Raw genomic sequence first — 19,156 nt, 5'->3', positions numbered from 1 at the left:
TCACTAACAAACACAGTCATGGGTGGAACTCTGCTTCCAATTCTGAAGCCTTTATAAATGCTTACATAAGTGCATGTGGCAAGAAAGACTTGTAAATATTATTGTAATGTCCTGAACCCAACATCGAGTTACCTTGTCAAGAGATGCGGATGTCTTGGTGTAATGGTTAAATAAATGAGGTGTTATTGCATAACACCATTGGTGCAAACTACATACACTTCCTAGTGTTAAAAATACTATATGAGGTGTTATTGCATAACACTGAAAGTGTTCATTCCCTAACACTTACAAAGTGTAACAGCGTCAGCACTAAGCACAATGTTAATTTAACACTCAAAAGGGTGGACCTGTATAGACACTGGCCCAGTGTTAAATTGAACACTGTCAGTGTTGATTTATCACTGGGTAATTTGCTGTATAGGGTAGGCTTTTATGATAATTGAATGATTTGAGTGCCCAAATTATGGCACACGTAGATTGTTGCTGGCCCTGCCATCAACTGATTTCTGCCTACGCATCTGCAGCTAAGGTCACTTTTTGTGAATGTTGAAGCATTTTGTAAAATAAAAAAAAAGCACATAAAAAGCTTCATAATTCATTAAGGTCATTTTAACTGACTGATATTATCTCATAGAACAAAACGTATAAGATCTCCGAAGACCTTATTTTCTGCATTCATTTTCCCGATTAGGAATGGCTGAACGAACCAGAGGTAACTCATTTCCGTTATTTAGGACTACAAGCTGGCGAGCTCTATAGCCGTCGAGGTGATTATATACACTGACTGGCTGCTTCAGGAACATTGGGATCTAGCTCTATTCCATAACCGTACCTTTGTAGTGGGGTATTATTATTTGATATTTGTATGTTATATTTACATCACATGCGACTCTGAATAAGACTAAGCAATTAGCCCATTAAATGAATTATCTGACTCCTTAAGATAAATAGCAATATGTAAGAACACTATAGTTGAGTTACGGTAATAGGCAATCAAGAAATGTCTCAGAAATGGAATTCTAAATAGAAATGTATTTAATTTATTTGTTAAATTAATGGATTCACATACAATGCATAAAGATTAAGTTACAAAGCATTAACAAGCATTACAAGGCATTATTCCAAGCATATAGATCCTAAGGTTAACTTACAAGACATGAACATACGAATGCCTACTAGGCAAGAGGCCTAGAAGCCTAGGATTGATCATACAACCTTCCTCCATGGACGGGATACAGGATAAGAGAGAGAACAAAGGCATTTCATTCCATTTATAACATCGTAAGGTGTAACCTGGTCTATAATCTTTGAGAATTTACAATCAACAAAATAAAAGCTAGATAATCAGGCTCCCGTTCATTTTGCTATAATGTCTGAGCATAAGAACCTGGGTTGGGGAGTAACTGATTACAAAAAAACGTTTACTGTTGTCAGTTACGTTACCAGCAAGAATATTGTAATCAGATTACAGATACTTTTGAAAAACTACATTACTTTTGAATTCAGAAAGGATGTTTGCCAAACAGCCATTATGACACCTTTCTGTTTTCTCAATGACATTCAATTCAGCATTGAAAAAAGGTGCAAGTTTAAGTTTGTTCCACCAGAGCGAGTCTGAACACAAGCCAAAGACCACTTTGATGACACACCAAATGTGTTTGTTGGATGTTTGTCTTCTAATGCCTCTTAAGGAGAACGTAATCTAAAAGTACCTGAAAGTAATCAGATTATGTTACTGAGTTTGGGTAATCCAAAAGTTACTAATTACAATTTTGGACAGGTAACTATTAATTTTCACGGATTACATTTAGAAAGTAACTTTCCCAACCCTGAACACATCAGTAGCCATGTCAAAATGCGTAGAATAGCTTAAAAACTGCTAAATGTACTCTCAGTTCCATGGCAAAATGTATAGAATTGCAGGAAATTGGCTTTAAAACTGCAAACATTTCTTTCAGCTCCATGGCAAAATATGTAGAATTGCAGGAAATTAGCTTTAAAGGTAGACTCAGCGATATGACGTAGATGCTGAAAGTAAACAGCATAGTGGGTCAATTTCTGCAACAACTAATAGCGTTCAAGCACAAGGCTCAACTTCTCCGCTGTTTTGGTCCCCTGGTTAATTAACTTTTGGTCCCCTGGCTACCACGCTATGAACAGCGTGAAGCGAACCCGTGCACATGCGCATACCGTGTGTGAGTGACTGTTTGAGAGCGAAGTCTTGCGTCTCGCTCATCTCAATATCTGTGGTGCTGCTCGTGCCAACGTCATTCGCCGTCTACCTTGAAAACTGCTAAATGTTCTGTCTCCTGCCAAGATGATATTTTTTACTTATTCTTTGGTCTGTGTATGTTCGGTCACGAAGCAAGACAGTTTGGGAAACCCTGTGCTAAGGCATTCTCATAGACAGTACTTGACTTGGACTGAAATAGGTGCCGGTACTCATGTTGGGTGCCGGTACTGTTTATATTTGGGTACAGGAGTTCCACAATACTTTTGAGATAATATTCTATAAGAGGAACAGGAGCTCAAGCAGTAGAAAATGTGAGGTGATCTCCTGCCCAAGTCAAGCACTGCTCATAGATAATTGAAAAAAAAACAGTGTACAGTAACCATTCTCAGTAGAAAAATGAAAAATATGCACATTCAATAATCAGATGCTGGACAGAAAAAAACAAGTAAATGAAAGAAGTAATGTCCACAACTCTGTAATACTCCATTCTCAACCATTTTTGAAACCCCTCCAAAAGAGAAACGCCCAAGTTATATTTGTCTTTATTAGCTTGCAGTTAGATACATCTAGTACATGTTGATTCATATACTGAGGTGATTTGTGAATGGTACACACTATAGCCATTTATTGATTTGTTGTTAATATCATCATAATGTGCTTTTGAAATGTACAGAAGAACCTGATTCACAAGCTTTATTTTAGTCACATCTGATTAACCAAATGTTACAAATTGCCCTCAATTTGCTTTCCAGTACCCAAAATCTTGCCAGCTTCAGAGATTTTATATATTAAAGTTGTCTACTACCTCAAATTAGGCCCTTATGCCACTGTTGTAGAACAAAAACAAGTCACAGAGGGTGGATTGCAATGAGCTGTAACATTGAGTGGCAGTTTCAATAATCCCATGCCTCAAGGGATGAAAAATGGAAATAAATTGATGGAGATTATTATTTAACAAAAAAATATGTAAACACCTTGATTGCAACTGACGTGAAGGCTCAGAAAGGGTCATATCGCTAAAGTAAGGCTACATAAAATAATTAATTTGTTGGACCACACAAAGTGATTACGTACATAATGCCTTTTTATGAGCTGTTTGGAGCTCATCATTCTGAGTTTTTCTAAAATCTCATTTAACTAAGGTTTCATGGTTAAAGTTGGAATTGGACCAACTGCATTCAATTGAATTCCTGGATTCTACTGCCGGGTCTTCTGAAACATTGCTTCAGAGGCGCCACCATTTTTTATTGTTTCTCTGACAAACTATCATGAAGCTTTTATAGTTAGCGTTCGCTATCAGAAAGCCTTTGTCGCTAAGACCATCCTTAAATACTTAAGTCATCCATATAGCCCCCCTTAACGAGGGTTAAGCGTTAACTCTTTAGCAATTCATTATGAAAATATTTCCAAATATTTAACAGTATTCAATTAAGTCGTAACTCCAGAACCTCGTTATTGTGCCATCAACTCTATTGTCTTACTAAAGGCCATTTGTCACTTGAAAAATACATACTGTATAGCAAGTCTATGTTCATTACAAGTTTCACTGTATTTCTTTGCCATATTGCTTCATGCAATGAAAAAATGTGCATGGAATGATACAAAGTGAATGAATGAATATGATGTTTGGCACATATTGTAAATCTACAGTTGGACACAGGAAGCTTAATAACATTAACATTACACACAAAATTGACAAGAATTTTGACAAAAATGAAAAGACATTTGTAAAGAGTAGTTGTCTTCTGAAGGGCAAACAAAGCGGAACACTGTAGTTCATGAAAGTCTGTTTGAATCTTTGCAATACACAGTATATTGAACGTTTGGAATATAGTTGTATTTCTTCTTCCATGCTCTTTTTTGCAATACATTTACACAGCTCAGCCCGGCGATATATTATTTACGTTTTCTCAAAGACACAAATACAAACAGACAAACGACCACCAGAACACATACCTGGAGGTATTCATTTCAAAAGCTCTGACTCCTCTTGTAGTCCCCATATCCTAGTTCCATTTATGTAAAAACAATAACAAAAGTATTGATTCGTTCAAAAGTGACTGTGTTCATTATGTCAACATAACGATGGAAGCGCTTTTAGTAAAGGAGAGCATGGGTCTGTCTGAAAGGGCACATTATTCCCTACATAGTGCACTACTTTTGACCAGGGCTTATTTAGGGAATAGGCTGCCAATTCAGACACTTTCCAGCTCATTTTAAGGGCTGCTGTGGATTTCCGCTCGTGGTTAAAAAGCAGGATGATCATTAGGGACAGTGCTGGGAAGAGCATTGAGAGAAAACACATGGTGGCTAATGTTGCTAACGTTCGAGCTTGAAAGTGTCTCATGTCATGTTTTTTTCTCCCATTTACAAGCGCTGGTTTTATGAATAGCTTCGAACCCCTCTCACATTTCTACCAAGTCTGGTCGTATACTGTATGTGCTATAGCCAGGGACGAAAGTAAGACGGTACGGTCCAGTATGGCGTCCCAGCAAAATAAATAGTGGGGTTACGCCGTACTGGTAAAACAACATGAGCCTGTCATAATATTTAAAACAAAATGTCAAGAACCATTACACCATTATTTATCAATAGGCTACCGCATGTCAGAGGCATGAAAAATGAGCAAATGGACTCGAACGGGTGGGATAGCCTACGCTCCAAAAATGCGATGTGGTTCGACAAGAACACTGAAATTTTGCCAAGGCAGAGATGAATGGCCGACACCAAGACGCTAACGAACAGCAGTGGGCGCATAAATTCTGGCCTAATGACAATTGTCAAAATGTCATTACACTTTGTGGTGTTTTGTGTCTCTTTCCATTCACCACTGTTTGGAGGCTGGAAATATATTTTGAGTGGATGATTGTGCACGAGTAGACTAATAGGCTAAAGAAGCCCTTTTGACGTGATTGTTGGACAATCAGATTTAAACATCATGATTGGTTGTGTTTATGCCATGTGTTTAAGACAAATCTTTTTTTTCCTTTTATTAAAACTTCATACCCCTTTTTCTGGTGATATCCAATTGGTAGTTACAGTCTTGTCCCATCGCTGCAACTCCCGTACAGACTTGGGAGAGGCGAAGGTCGAGAGCCGTGCTTCTTCGGAAACATGACCCTGCCAAGCCGCACTGCTTCTTGACACACTGTTCGCTTAACCCTGAAGCCAGCCGCACCAATGTGTCGGAGGAAACACCGTCCAACTGGCGACCGTGTCAGCGTGCATGCGCCCCGGCCCGACCACAGGAGTTGCTAGAGTGCGATGGGACAAGGACATCCCGGCCGGCCTAACCGTCCCCTAGCCTGGACGACGCTGGGCCAGTTGTGCGTCGCCTCACGGGTCTCCCGGTCGCAGCCGGCTGGGACACAGCCCGGGATTGAACCCAGATCTGTAGTGACACCTCAAGCACCGCAGTGCCTTAGACCGCTGCGCCACTCGGGAGGCCTTAATTACAAATCTTTACGACTAAGCCCACAGAGATCATTATGAATGAATAGGGATTCTATATGCAATTCTATGATGAAGTGCGTACACACATAGGCGTTCCCGTACTGGGAAGAAATTAAATTGACTTTCACCCCTGGCTATAGCCAACTCTTCTATCCTTGTCAAGCCGTACTACACTGTATTCATGGCAATGAACGAACATAGAGAGGAGTTGGCTAAATCACAAACAGACTAGCCTGGTACCAGGTCTGTTTGTGTTGTCTCGCCAATTCCAATAGTCGTTGTCACGCCAATGACCATATGAGTTGGCAAGACAGCACAAACAGATCTAGAACCAGGCTACAAACAGGATGGGACCACCAGGCTAACATCTAGCAGCAATGGCACTTCTTTGCTCCCCGCCCTCCTTCCTAAAACTGTGAAGTCTCGGTGAAGGAGATGGCGTCGGTCTTGTCGATGGTGAAGCCGCCGTTGACATAAGACTTCTTCTCACACTCCTCATCGTCCAGCGTAGTCTCCAGGACGAAGGGGTTGGTCACGTCCACGTCCGAGGTGACGTCCATCCTCTCCAGCTCCCGCCTGGACAGCTTCTGGACGATGCCAGCTCCGTAGGCATCCCCCAGCACGTTGATCATGGTGCGGAAGCGGTCTCTAAAACAGCCGGAGGGGGTATGGTGAGTGACTATTGTCTGTTGATTATGAGTTAGTTAAAGATACTGTAGACTTTGCAATATCAGATCATCATACATTGCTGGGCAACTCCCTGCTTACAGACATCAACAACAACAAAATGTATTCTGCCAAGACTGGCCCTCTTGGGCATTGCTCAAGGGATGGCACAAATCGGGAAGAGAAAGTAGTGGCAGTCTTGACAAATGTAAATTCTGTTGTTTTCTCTTAAGAAGTCACACCACTGCGTATGGTGATGTTATATCGCTGAGTCTACCTTTAACACGTCGCACTGTTGTATTCATCACTAAAATAAATCATTTATCTTGACAATATTACGCTCAACAAGGTATTACTCACAGTAGCCAATCCACAGCAACAATTAAAGTGACATCATTTGCAGGTAGTCCAACGGCAGTCAGCACAATCACCATGGTGACAAGTCCAGCGTTAGGCACACCGGCAGCTCCAATGCTGGCTACTGTTGCTGTTATACTGAAATTGGAGTAAGTTAAAATCTTTACAATTCCCTTACCCTGACATATTATTAGGTCAGATGCTTGACACATGATACTAACATAATGACACGACAGATGTTATAAATTGATGTGACAGCAGATTTCACCTGATTACAATTTAGTTTTTTCAGTTTTGTCAAGATCAAATATGTTTTGTTCTTACATCACTGAGTGGCATACTCATTCAGAGCAGCTGAAGTCCAATGGCACCAAAGGCTATGGGTTCTGATCACAAGTATACTAAGACACGTTAACTTGCTCAAATTATGTACATTGAATATAAAATCTAATTTCAACGTAGGCTGTTGGTGATTTACCTGATGGTGACAATCTGACCCACATCCAGAGAGTAGTCGTTGAGCTGGGCAATGAAGATGGCAGCAACCGCCTCGTAGAGAGCCGTGCCATCCATGTTGATAGTGGCACCCACAGGCAGCACGAAGCGGGTGATCCTCTTGTCGATCCGGAGGTTCTCTTCGGCACAGCGGAAGGTGACCGGCAGGGTGGCAGAGCTGGAGGTCATTTTTAAGTTTAATGAAGGATGGATGCACGGATAGATGGATGGGTGGATTGTATAGATAGATGGATTAGATGGATGGATACATAGATAAGTCAGCCATTACATCTATGCTTTGCAATACACAACAGATTGTACAGTCATGGCCAAAAGTTGAGAATGACACAAATATACATTTTCACAAAGTTTGCTGCGTCAGTGTCTTTAGAAATGACTATGGAATACTGAAGTATAATTACAAGCATTTCATAAGTGTCAAAGGCTTTTATTGACAATTACATGAAGTTGATGCAAAGAGTCACTATTTGCAGTGTTTACCCTTCTTTTTCAAGACCTCTGCAATCCGCCCTGGCATGCTGTCAATTAACTTCTGGGCCACATCCTGACTGATGGCAGCCCATTCTTGCATAATCAATGCTAGGAGTTTGTCAGAATTTGTGGGTTTTTGTTTGTCTACCCGCCTCTTGAGGATTGACCACAAGTTCTCAATGGGATTAAGGTCTGGGGAGTTTCCTGGCCATGGACCCAAAATATCGATGTTTTGTTCCCCGAGCCACTTAGTTATCACTTTTGCCTTATGGCAAGGTGCTCCATCATGCTGGAAAAGGCATTGTTCGTCACCAAACTCTTCCTGGATGTTGGGAGAAGTTGTTCTCGGAGAATGTGTTGGTACCATTCTTTATTCATGGCTGGGTTCTTAGGCAAAATTGTGAGTGAGCCCACTCCCTTGGCTGAGAAGCAACCCCACACATGAATGGTCTCAGGATGCTTTACTGTTGCCATGACACAGGACTGATGGTAGCGCTCACCTTGTCTTCTCCGGACAAGCTTTTTTTACGGATGCCCCAAACAATCGGAAAGGGGATTCATCAGAGAAAATTACTTTACCCCAGTCCTCAGCAGTCCAATCCCTGTACTTTTTGCAGAATATCAGTCTGTCCCTGATGTTTTTTCTGGAGAGAAGTGGGTTCTTTGCTGTCCTTCTTGACACCAGGCCATCCTCCAAAAGTGTTCGCCTCACTGTGTGTGCAGATGCACTCACACCTGCCTGCTGCCATTCTTGAGCAAGCTCTGTACTGGTGGTGCCCCGATCCCGCATCTGAATCAACTTTAGGAGACGCTCCTGGCGCTTGCTGGACTTTCTTGGGCGCCCTGAAGCCTTCTTCACAACCATTGAACCGCTCTCCTTGTTCTTGATGATCGGAAAAATGGTTGATTTAGGTGCAATCTTACTGGCAGCAATATCCTTGCCTGTGAAGCCCCTTTTGTGCAAAGCAATGATGACGGCATGTGTTTCCTTGCAGGTAACCATGATTGACAGAGGAAGAACAATGATTCCAAGCACCACCCTCCTTTTGAAGCTTCCAGTCTGATATTCAAACTCAATCAGCATGACAGAGTGATCTCCAGCCTTGTCCTCGTCAACACTCACACCTGTGTTAACGAGAGAATCACTGACATGATGTCAGATGGTCCTTTTGTGGTAGGACTGAAATGCAGTGGAAATGTATTTTTTGGATTCAGTTCCTTTGTATGGAAAAGAGGGACTTTGCAATTAATTGCAATTCATCTGATCACTCTTCATAACATTCTGGAGTATATGCAAATTGCCATTATACAAACTGAGGCAGCAGACTTTGTGAAAATGTAATATTTGTGTCATTCTCAAAACTTTTAGCCACGACTATATGATCCTGAATAGTGACTGAGGCTTACCTGGAAGAGATCATAAGAGCAGTGACCAGTGCCTGGGCCATCCCTAAGGTAAAGGTATACGGGTTCTTCCTCACAATGGCAAAGTAGATCAGCGGCAGACAAATGGTGGAGTGGATAGCTAGGCTAAGGAGAGAAATAAAACATTACATTGCCATGAAAAAAAAATTGTGATGATCAAACAAGTTTTGACTCGTTGTAAGAAATAGCTGACTAACCCCTGGCGTTAACTGGGGACTAAAACTCTCCTCCTCCGGCTTATAATAACACAATGACCAGGGTTGCGTCCCAAATGGCATCCTATTCCCTTTATAGTCTACTACTTTATGACCAGGGCTCATAGGCCTCTGGTCAAAAGTAGTGCACTATATAGCCATTTGGGACACACATGACTGCGTTCCCCCTCACTAAACTCAGTTTCCTTTTGCTGGTCACCCAGAAGCATCATTCTGTCCGGTAAATTTACGGGTTGGACAGGCGTTCGCCAAAGGCCTCATTACCGCAACTGCAGGTTGAGCAGTTTTAAATGTCCTTGGTTCTTATCTGTGCCGGGACAGAGCTGGGCTTTTACAGTATCTTTGCAGGAAACCTGGACCCTAATGCCAGCTATAAATCTAGCATTGTTGTGGCGAAGTATCAGAAAGAGAAAGAGGGACTAAGATGGCTGGCTCAGACTCACCCACTCAGCACTGTCACCATGTACAGGCCCATCTTTCTGAAGATCTCCCAGTCTTCTACCTCGATGATCTTGGCAGCTATGAGGAAGAGTATCCCCACTGGCATGTAGCTGTAATTGCAACAATACACTCTTAGAAAAAAGTTTCTGAAAGGGTTCTTTGACTGTCCCCATAGGAGAACCCGTTTTAGTTCCAGGTAGAACCATTTTAGGTTCCAGGTAGAACCCTCTGTGTAAAGGGTTCTATACGAAACCCAACACGGTTCTACCTGGAACCAAAAGGGTTCTACCTGGAATCTAAAAGGGTTATTCAAAGGGTTCTCCTATGGGGACAGCCAAAGACCCTTTTAGGTTCTAGATGCCCACATTTTTTTCTAAGAATGTAGTGTTAATGCCATTGTTATCATCATCATCATCACCACCACAGAAATGGCAGCATTACATCTATAATAGCATAGAAAACAGCTACCGGATGAATTCACCTAAACAGCTGTTGTGTACTGTAAGTGAGAGATGTATGTCGTCTAACAGGCTGTTACGTACCACATGATAATCTGGACTAGCCTCATGGTGGCCTCGTTTAAAGCGTCAAAGAATTCCAGCAGAATGCGTCCCCTTTCGCCCATCTTGCCGATGACAAGGCCGAAAGCCACACAAAACACGATGAGGCCCAGCACGTTGATCCCATCAGAATATGACCCGACTATCTTATAGTCCTTGGTGATGTTCTGCAGAGGGGAAAAATAAGGAAGAAAGTAGTTTAAGTACAAAATAGATTTTGGTCAAAAGATCCACTTGTGGGGCGTCCCAAGTGGTGCAGCAGTCTAAGGCACTGCATCTCAGTGCTAGAGGCGTCACTACAAATCCGGGTTCGATCCAGGGCTTTGTCGCAGCCAGCTGCGACCGGGAGACCCATGAGGCGGCGCACAATTGGCCCAGCATTGCCCGGGTTAGAGGAGGGTTTGGCCGGCCGGGATGTCCGCAGGAGTCACGCTCTATAGCAACTCCAGTGCATGCTGAAACGGTCGCCAGTTGGACGGTGATTCCTCCAACACATTGGTGCGGCTGGCTTCCGGGTTAAGCGAGTAGTGTGTCAAGAAGCAGTGCGGCTTGGTAGGGTCGTGTTTGGGAGGACGCATGGCTCTCGAACTTCGACTCTCCCGAGTTCGTACGGGAGTTACAGCGGTTGGACAAGAATGTAACTACCAATTGGATATCACGAAATTGTGGAGAAAAAGGGGTTAAAAATTGTATACATTTTTTTTTAAAGATCCACTTGTGAAGTATTGTGTTACAGTGGGCTGACATCCATATCTTGAGCCTTTTTCCTCAGATCACAACATATTGACCCGTCTACACAGTGGCATGATAATGTAAGTTGATTTGTGGTCATATCCATCACATTAGATGTGGGTGGTCAGGTGTCAATTAACAAAGGCTAAGTTGAAGACCCACATTTTCAACCCACAAAGACAAAGATTGTGATTGGACAGATAGTCATCTGATTAACTCTAATCAGGTATAAAAAGTAAACCAAATCTGATTAACTCTAATCAGGTATAGAAAGTAAACCACATCTGATTAACTCTAATCAGGTATAAAAAGTAAACCACATCTGATTAACTCTAATCAGGTATAGAAAGTAAACCACATCTGATTAAAAGTAAACCAGGCTTAGCAGCTTTGATCCTATCAAATCACAGCTTTTGACACGCAGATGGATAAACACATGGAAACAGTGACACCTACCTCTGGGGGGAAAATGGTTGCCATGACAGCGGTAGAGAGAAGAGGGAACATTGTAATTGTAGTGTTCCCCTTCACTTTAGGTGGTTCCAGCTCTTTGCGCTTTGTCTTGTACTGGAATGATCGAATAGGTTGAATTGAAATAGTTACATTTGACATGGTTACATTTTATTGTAGGATCATGTTTTCTCCTCAAAGTGCAGTGATTGTATAGCCTGGCCCCAGATCTGTTTGTGCTGTCTTGTCAACTCTTATGGGAATTGGCAAGACAGCGCAAACACACCTGGTACCAGGCTAGTAACTGAAAGGTTTAATGTACAAATCAGACAATGGCGTTTACCTGTTGGAAACAAGCCTGCAGTAGGTTTTCAGGAAACATGTTTCTGTGGATGGAATAAGACATGTTGAGATTGCAACAATGTGAGACAAATGTGGAAATGTTATACACACTGCACCTCTGACTGATGGAGAATGGACCTTTCGTAGAAATTCTATAAAACTATTCTTCTATATGATGGTGTGAAGCGTAGCTGTCACCTGACAAGATCCAGTAGAGTGTCGACAGTGGTGACGTTTGGCGTGATCCCTGTCCTGTCGATATGTTCGGCCTCCTGAGAGACACCAGGTTTGATGGTCATCACCAATACAATACCTGGAACACATGTTAACCGTCAGTCAATATTCAGCTTTCAATGGTGACGTGTAAATAACAACACGTTACATAGTTAGTATGTCACTCACTTAATCTGAAGCATGAGGCACCGAAACCTTCCACATTTTGTTCAGTGCTTCATGCTTCATAACAGATGGCAGCTGAAAGAGAATGGGACCAAGCCAGTCATCCTGTTAACTCACCCAGAATGACTGCGATGATGGTGGTGGAGAAGTAATACACCACAGCCCTCAAACCTATCTTTCCAGAAACTTCCGAATCCAGGGCGGCGACTCCTGTGACCACAAACAAGACAGAAAGACAAGTAACCTGTTGTTCACCCAAAGGAGGCATATCTGTCAACAAGTACTCTCAATGACAATGGCTATTTCATTTGTCCTTGACTAAGATATCTGGCGCAACAATGACCTGTCACAGGTGTCTAGACGCAGAACTCAAGAAGATCCGCTTGCCATGGCCTGAGACAAAGAAAGCAGCCCAAGTTCTTCTAGGAACTAAGAGGATTAATACTTAAGTAAGATATCTTAACCTTCTCTGATGGCCCTCTTCATTAAACATAGTGCTGAGTGACTGAAATGCAATTCATCCCAAGTTACCTGTTATCATGCTGGAGATGATGAGGGGCAGGATGACCAGCTTGAGCATCCGCATCAGGATCTCTCCCGGGAAGCCAAAATACTGCTTATGAAGGTGGGAGAGGGAGGCATATTCCCTGACCACCACCCCAAGACCTATCCCTGAGGGAGAGAAGGAAGGAGGAAGAGAAAGGAGGGAGAGCGAGCGAGCGAGAGAAAGAAAGCGATAAATAAGACAGCCAATTCAAGAGGTTGGTTCACACAGGTTAGTTCAATGCGTGGCTAGTTCAATACATCACACTGTATTATTGCAGACCGTGTCCCACACTAGCCATACACTGAGTATGATGCATTTTCACAGTGGAAATTTAAAGTGGGAGAACAGAGAGAGGGAGAGATAATGACAAAAAGGAACAATATTAATGTTTGACCTGCCTGCCACGTCAAATTAAAACGGAAACATCATTATCATTTCAGAGCTGCCATGTAAGCTACCACAATATTATGCCCATGTGATTTTCTTGTTTTTAGTTTTACGGGCCAAGGTGTTGCATAAGTTTCGCCTTGCTCTGGGTTTCATGACGCTGGCTCAAGGTTGTGACATTGAGGAAAACACTTCCTTTAGCCATAAGCTATGTAGCATTGCTATTGCTGACCTGCGCAGCAACAACGGCCTTGGAGAGCATTAGTTTATTGGCCAAGCGGGCTGGCTGTCTTGGCGTTTTTATAAGGCTCATTGCGCATCGCTATGGGGGTTTTCGCCCATAAATGCCACATACAGTGAGTTTCTCAAACCCCCCCCGCCCCACCACCCTGAGTGTGTTATCAACCATTACAGGCCACCATAAAATAACCTTGTGCAAGGTGATGACACAGCAAATCGTAACTGAACAAGTTACATCATTCCTAATGAAAAATAAAACCTCTCATAATGAATACACTGTATAGTAGTGGTTTAGTGTTAATGGTGGTGGTAAGGTTAGAAACTGTTGTGGGGGCTTCTGGATGGGTCATGTTGACATGCTGAGAACCAAATACGCCCAAATAGACATTGCACAAGCCTAGACGAATACTCCTGAAGCAAACAAGTGATTCATAAGTTATGTTATAATTTGCATTTTGCCATGCAATTTCTATGTAAATATCAGGTAATTTCTGTAAAATAATGTGCTTCCAAAAATTGACGAATCGCACTCTCCATGACGTTTTCTGATCAGTTTTCATGGTTTAATTTAAAAGATGAGTCGGCACATCTCTTGAGATCTGGGTCGGAATTCACAAAGCGTCTTAGAGTATGTGTGCTAGGATCAGTTGTCTTTTAGATGCTAATAAATATGATTATATGGAGAGGGGGGACCTGATCCTAGATCAGCACTCCTACTCTGAGAATACAGGCCATGTGGAGATGGAAATCTTGCAGCAGACACTTAGCAGACACTCTTATCCAGAGCGACTTACAGTAAGTAGTGAGTGCATACATTTTCGTACTGCCACAACAGGACAGTTATTGGCAAAGCTAAATTACTTACTTATGAATGAAACATACATGATGACGGCCAACAATACCGCCCATGTAATTACTTAAGTACAGAACTGGCATGAAAGGGGCTGCCTTGCTATTAAAGAGTAGTGGTCAGCAACAGGGGCCACATGGTGGAGTAGTGAACTTTTGTCATCCAATGGCAGAACTACTTTTCTGTTTAAGGCGTTCCATGGCATCCAACCAAATTACAGACTGACAAGAGTGCTCATCTCAGCATGTAATCCAAACGAGGTCCTGACTTCTCTGTTGTCACTCAAGATTCCATGTCACTCAATTAGGGGTGTTAATTAAAGGCGTATGGTGCCATTTCTCTGATGAAATTCACGAAAAATGAAGGCTCAATCAGAACACTCAAACCTAGGCCAGAATTCAAATGGGACACCACTATGGCCACCTAAAAGTCCCCAGCTTCCTTATTTAGATTTTTGAAAGATTTTATTGAACTACACAAAACATATATGATACAAACAACATACAGATGCACACAAACATCCACAACATCACCCCTGCCCAGACCCACCTGCTCCCACCCTCATCTCTAGCGCCCGCATCACTCCGCCATATGGCCTCAAATTGCACCATTTTGTTTCTCTCAGTCACCCACGCACTTTCAACAGTCAGATAATAAAGCATTTGACCATTCCATTGTGTTAACGATGGACGATTGGTTGATTTCCAGTTAAGTTTATGTTTTTTCTCCCAAGATGATTGATGAGAAAAGTATCGTCCAACCCATCAGGTATCTCACTGCACCCTCATATACCATGTCCCCGGCTTCCAATTGGCTTTTAACCCCCACTCCTCTCCACTGTAGCTCCTAGAACGTAAGAAAGATCAATAGAAATAGGAATGGATTATCTATTTTGCCATGTGCATTTGGACCAACACAGGTTCATGTTGACATTCTAAAACTCTGCTTAAGCAGAGATGGTGTAATCCTTGTGGAGGACACTTCAAAGTCAGCATTTATCATTTAATTGGTCGAAAGCCTTTAAAACGGATTAGACACAATACTGCCACTGAGCCAAAGTCCATTTAGTTCATAAAATGATAAATGTCCAACCATTAAGAAGCCAAGCAAGCACCAAAAATTGTTCAAGGGTAGGACAATTCGGTGACAGGGGCCATACAAATCAGTGTGTAATTCTTTCTAAAAACAAGGGGTCGCAGGCAGCTTCAGAGGAGGATTGTGAATAAATCTAAATAAATAATAGCCTTCTCTGCATAATAAAGTAATACGTTCCATAATTAACAATGCATTTTTTTGATTAATTGTCCACCACCACCATTAGCCTTTTGCTGTGAGCTCATCTTTGCATTTTAGCACTGTGAATGACAACAAAGGAGCATATTATAGTTTATACCACGGCGAGACTGTGTCGTAGGTTATTTCCACAGGACTCCACAGCCCCTGGTTGATTATCCCTTATGTATTTTATATCTATTAAATAAATGTCATAAGCCAGAAATGCTGTGGTGGGCTGGGCCATATCAGAGCCATATATGGCCCCTGAATCACACTATTTGCGAATCACATTGACAGGACCTTGCATGCAGAACAGCTGTACCGACTGACTGGACTGAAGGAGCCAGTGGAGTGTGCCGCTTCAGTCTAGTCACGTTCGACTGGGGCTGTGAGACAGGCTCTGGGAGGCAGCAAAGCTCAGCACAGGGAACCCTGTCTCTGTCGGAGAGTGGGCAACGAATGGTGTAGCAGAAACTGCGAACGCATAATGATCAGTCACACACGTGCACAATTATGAACAGTCACACACTATAATGAAAAGTCACACACAGAAACACACACAGATACACTCATTATGAACAGCCACAGTCACACACTGTTTGCATCCATCTTCGAACATCCTCACAGCATAAGCACACACACAGATGCATGCGCAGCCTGGTCTCATACACTAGATGTAACATAGTAAACGTAAATCCAGAACACCCAAATTAGTATGTTACGTTTGGTTTGCTTACATAAGACAGATGGTTACTTAAGGCAAAAACGAAAGTAGGGTGATTGGTCGTAAAACGCAAACGTCTAGCAACCCAAAGGTTGTGAGTTTGAATCTCATCATGGACAACTTTAGCATTTTAGCTAATTTCCACCTTTTCAACTACTTACTACTTTTTAGCTACTTTGCAGCTACTTAGCATGTTAGCTAACCTTTCCCCTAACCCTTTTATCTAACTCTTGCCCTAACCTTAACCCTTTAACCCTTTAACCTAACTCATAAACATATCATACATTTTGACATTTTTTAACATATTGTACGTTTTGGAAATGTGTAACATATTGTACGTTTAGTAAATTCTTAACATATAACACAAATTGTAATTTGGAATCTTTCATACGAAATTGGTGATGGACATCCACAAATTAATACATACAAAACGCAACATATACTAAATGTAGTGTCTCGGATTTACGCACAGAATCATACGAAATGCTCTGAGACCAGGTTGGTATGCAGCATGCACAAAGCCGACATTATGCACACAACACACACATGCGTGCACATTGCTATTCTAATCAACCAGCCCTCAGCCCTACGCATCCTTATATGACCAAGAGAGGCTGCTGGATGACTCCAAGCCTGGACTGCAGCAGGGGAATACATCAGGAGAGAAAGCAATGACAAATGTGGCAAAACAGGAGAAAATAAATTGCTGAAAAAAAGGACAGAGGGAAGGGGAAATGGGTAGGATGCACCACCACTGACAGAGCAAGGAGAGTGGAGACCGACGGGCAGCCTCGCGGAAGTGTGACATCAAGCAAGGCTTATTCACGTTAAGCAGAGCGCAGACATTATGGGGGCTTCGCTTTCACTTACCTAACAGCACCGACACAATGGTCGCAATAAGCAGCCAGTTCCTCTTCAGCAAGCCTTTGAAGTCCCAGCCCCTGCGTTCTTTCTTCCCCATCATGTCCATTGGTGTGGCTGTTGGTTGTTTCCTTTAGCCCCCGCAATAGAGAGCACAATGGGATTCGGGACTCTCCGGAGACACAAAAGGCTCCACGTATCGGGCGGCCAGCTGACAGATGCAGCAGACGGTAGAGGCGGCTAGTAGCTGTCTGCGCTGCTGCTATAGCTACCAGAGGATGCAGCTAGCCTGCCTGGCTGTCAGTTGTTTCTGATGGAGAGAGACTGGAGAGAACCGCCTCTTGTGTGTGTCTCTGTGTTTGTGTGAGGCAGAAAGTGTGTGTGACGGAGAGAATGAGAGGGGGAGATACATCACCAGGTTTTTATCCATAGGGTCACCTCCAACCCCCCACCATTACACGCACACACCCACCCACCTACACACCCCCGAGAGCTGCTCAGTCTGGGGTCTTTCTCCTTCATTACATCTAGGAGATTAAAAATATATTCTCCAGAGACAGTCACTGAATGCAATAGCCTACTTTGCATGGGTAGTATCCTAACAGAGTTAGTATGTTATGGAGAAATGGCACAATATTGTTTGGCTGGCTGCTGACTGCTGTATCATATGCGCACAGACAGTTAACCATTTCTGGGAGGGATTGGAAAGATTTTGCAGTGATGATACAGATGGCCTATGAAAAACCTTTTTCAAAGGGCATCCTTGGTTTCACAACTGTAAAACATGTATGGATCATTAAAAGCATAAAGAAACATGTAAAACATGTATGGATAATTATGGGTCTTTTCTGACATGTACTATTGATAAAATAATGTATATGTTGAAAGATAATGATAAAATAATTCCACTGAAACCTTATAACTGTATGAAATTGATTAGAATCATAAAATTATAATCTGATGATGTGTATAGTTTTAGTCAGAATTAGGTTAAACAATGTATCTGTATAGTGGAAAAACACAGACTGTCTGAGCAAGGTGTAGCTCAGGATTTGAACTTGGATGTGGGTGCCTCGGAAAATACTGAAGAACAATTAAAACTGTGTCTGGACCGACCTGGCTAGGCCTTTAAGGAACTTATGATAGCATAGGGAGTACTTCTCAAGGTTTCTCTAATCTCGGGGGATTGGAACTGCTGGCTTGGTAGTGATAAACAGTAGATACAACTCACCTACTGTTCGTATGTATGTATATGCGTAGGATATCTACCGTTTGTGTGGAAGTATGTGTGCAGCTATAAAATGGATGTCTTTGTATAATGGACTTTAGAACGTTCTCTGAATAAACTGTACTATCTTTTTGCATAAGATGAGTCTCTGACTAATTATGATTAAACCCATGGTCTTACAGATCTAGGGGATTGGTCAGAGCTATTGATTGTCAGTTATTATCATTGGGATTGAAAATTCTCGCGACAACTATCAAATGATTAACTCAATGTTCATAGGAGTCGTATGATTCATGGGAATGCCTTTCCATTCAGTTTTGTTTGTGTGCATTAAATTGTTCAAATGTCAAATTTGTGGATGAATGTAATTAACTGTTTTGGACTCCAAACTGCCCTCCAAGACAGGATTGTGTGGAGGCACCAAATCTTAGCTGAGATTTTATCGTATCGCCTATTTGGCCTGGCAACAACAGCCCCGCACAGTGTCCATTCCTTAACTATACTACCACCTACTGTGCCTTAGACACCCGCACCTAATCTTTACACTAACTAACACACAAAATGCATTGTATAAGAATATATAACACAAGATCCTTTATTAAAAATGCCCATTGATAGAAATAGCATTCTAATTGAACATTGAGAAGATATCTCATTTCTAAACATACATTCTGCTGTCCTTATTTCTTCATAACATTGTTCAGTATGCAGCGCATTTGGAAAGTATTCAGACCCCTTGACTTTTTCCACATTTTGTTACATTACAGCCTTATTCCTTATCAAT

The 19,156-nt window shown here is 42.1% G+C and overlaps 1 protein-coding gene across 1 annotated transcript; it reads right to left on the bottom strand.

The window, feature by feature from the left end:
- Positions 1 to 2,759: 2,759 nt before the first annotated feature.
- slc1a1 (solute carrier family 1 member 1) lies at positions 2,760 to 17,562 on the bottom strand. The gene is made up of 12 exons (XM_055900512.1): positions 17,154 to 17,562; positions 12,792 to 12,932; positions 12,378 to 12,470; positions 12,060 to 12,174; positions 11,863 to 11,905; positions 11,526 to 11,636; positions 10,320 to 10,504; positions 9,780 to 9,887; positions 9,104 to 9,226; positions 7,188 to 7,382; positions 6,713 to 6,847; positions 2,760 to 6,334 (listed from the first exon to the last, which is right to left on the bottom strand). The coding sequence occupies exons 1-12, from the start codon at positions 17,251 to 17,253 to the stop codon at positions 6,094 to 6,096; spliced, it is 1,590 nt and encodes a 529-aa protein (XP_055756487.1). The 5' UTR covers positions 17,254 to 17,562; the 3' UTR covers positions 2,760 to 6,093.
- Between the last annotated feature and the right edge of the window lie 1,594 nt (positions 17,563 to 19,156).

This window comes from Salvelinus fontinalis, chromosome 36 (assembly GCF_029448725.1).
Source record: "Salvelinus fontinalis isolate EN_2023a chromosome 36, ASM2944872v1, whole genome shotgun sequence".
In the NCBI taxonomy this organism is placed as follows: Eukaryota; Metazoa; Chordata; class Actinopteri; order Salmoniformes; family Salmonidae; genus Salvelinus; species Salvelinus fontinalis.
This window is presented reverse-complemented; position numbering and strand designations above follow the sequence as displayed.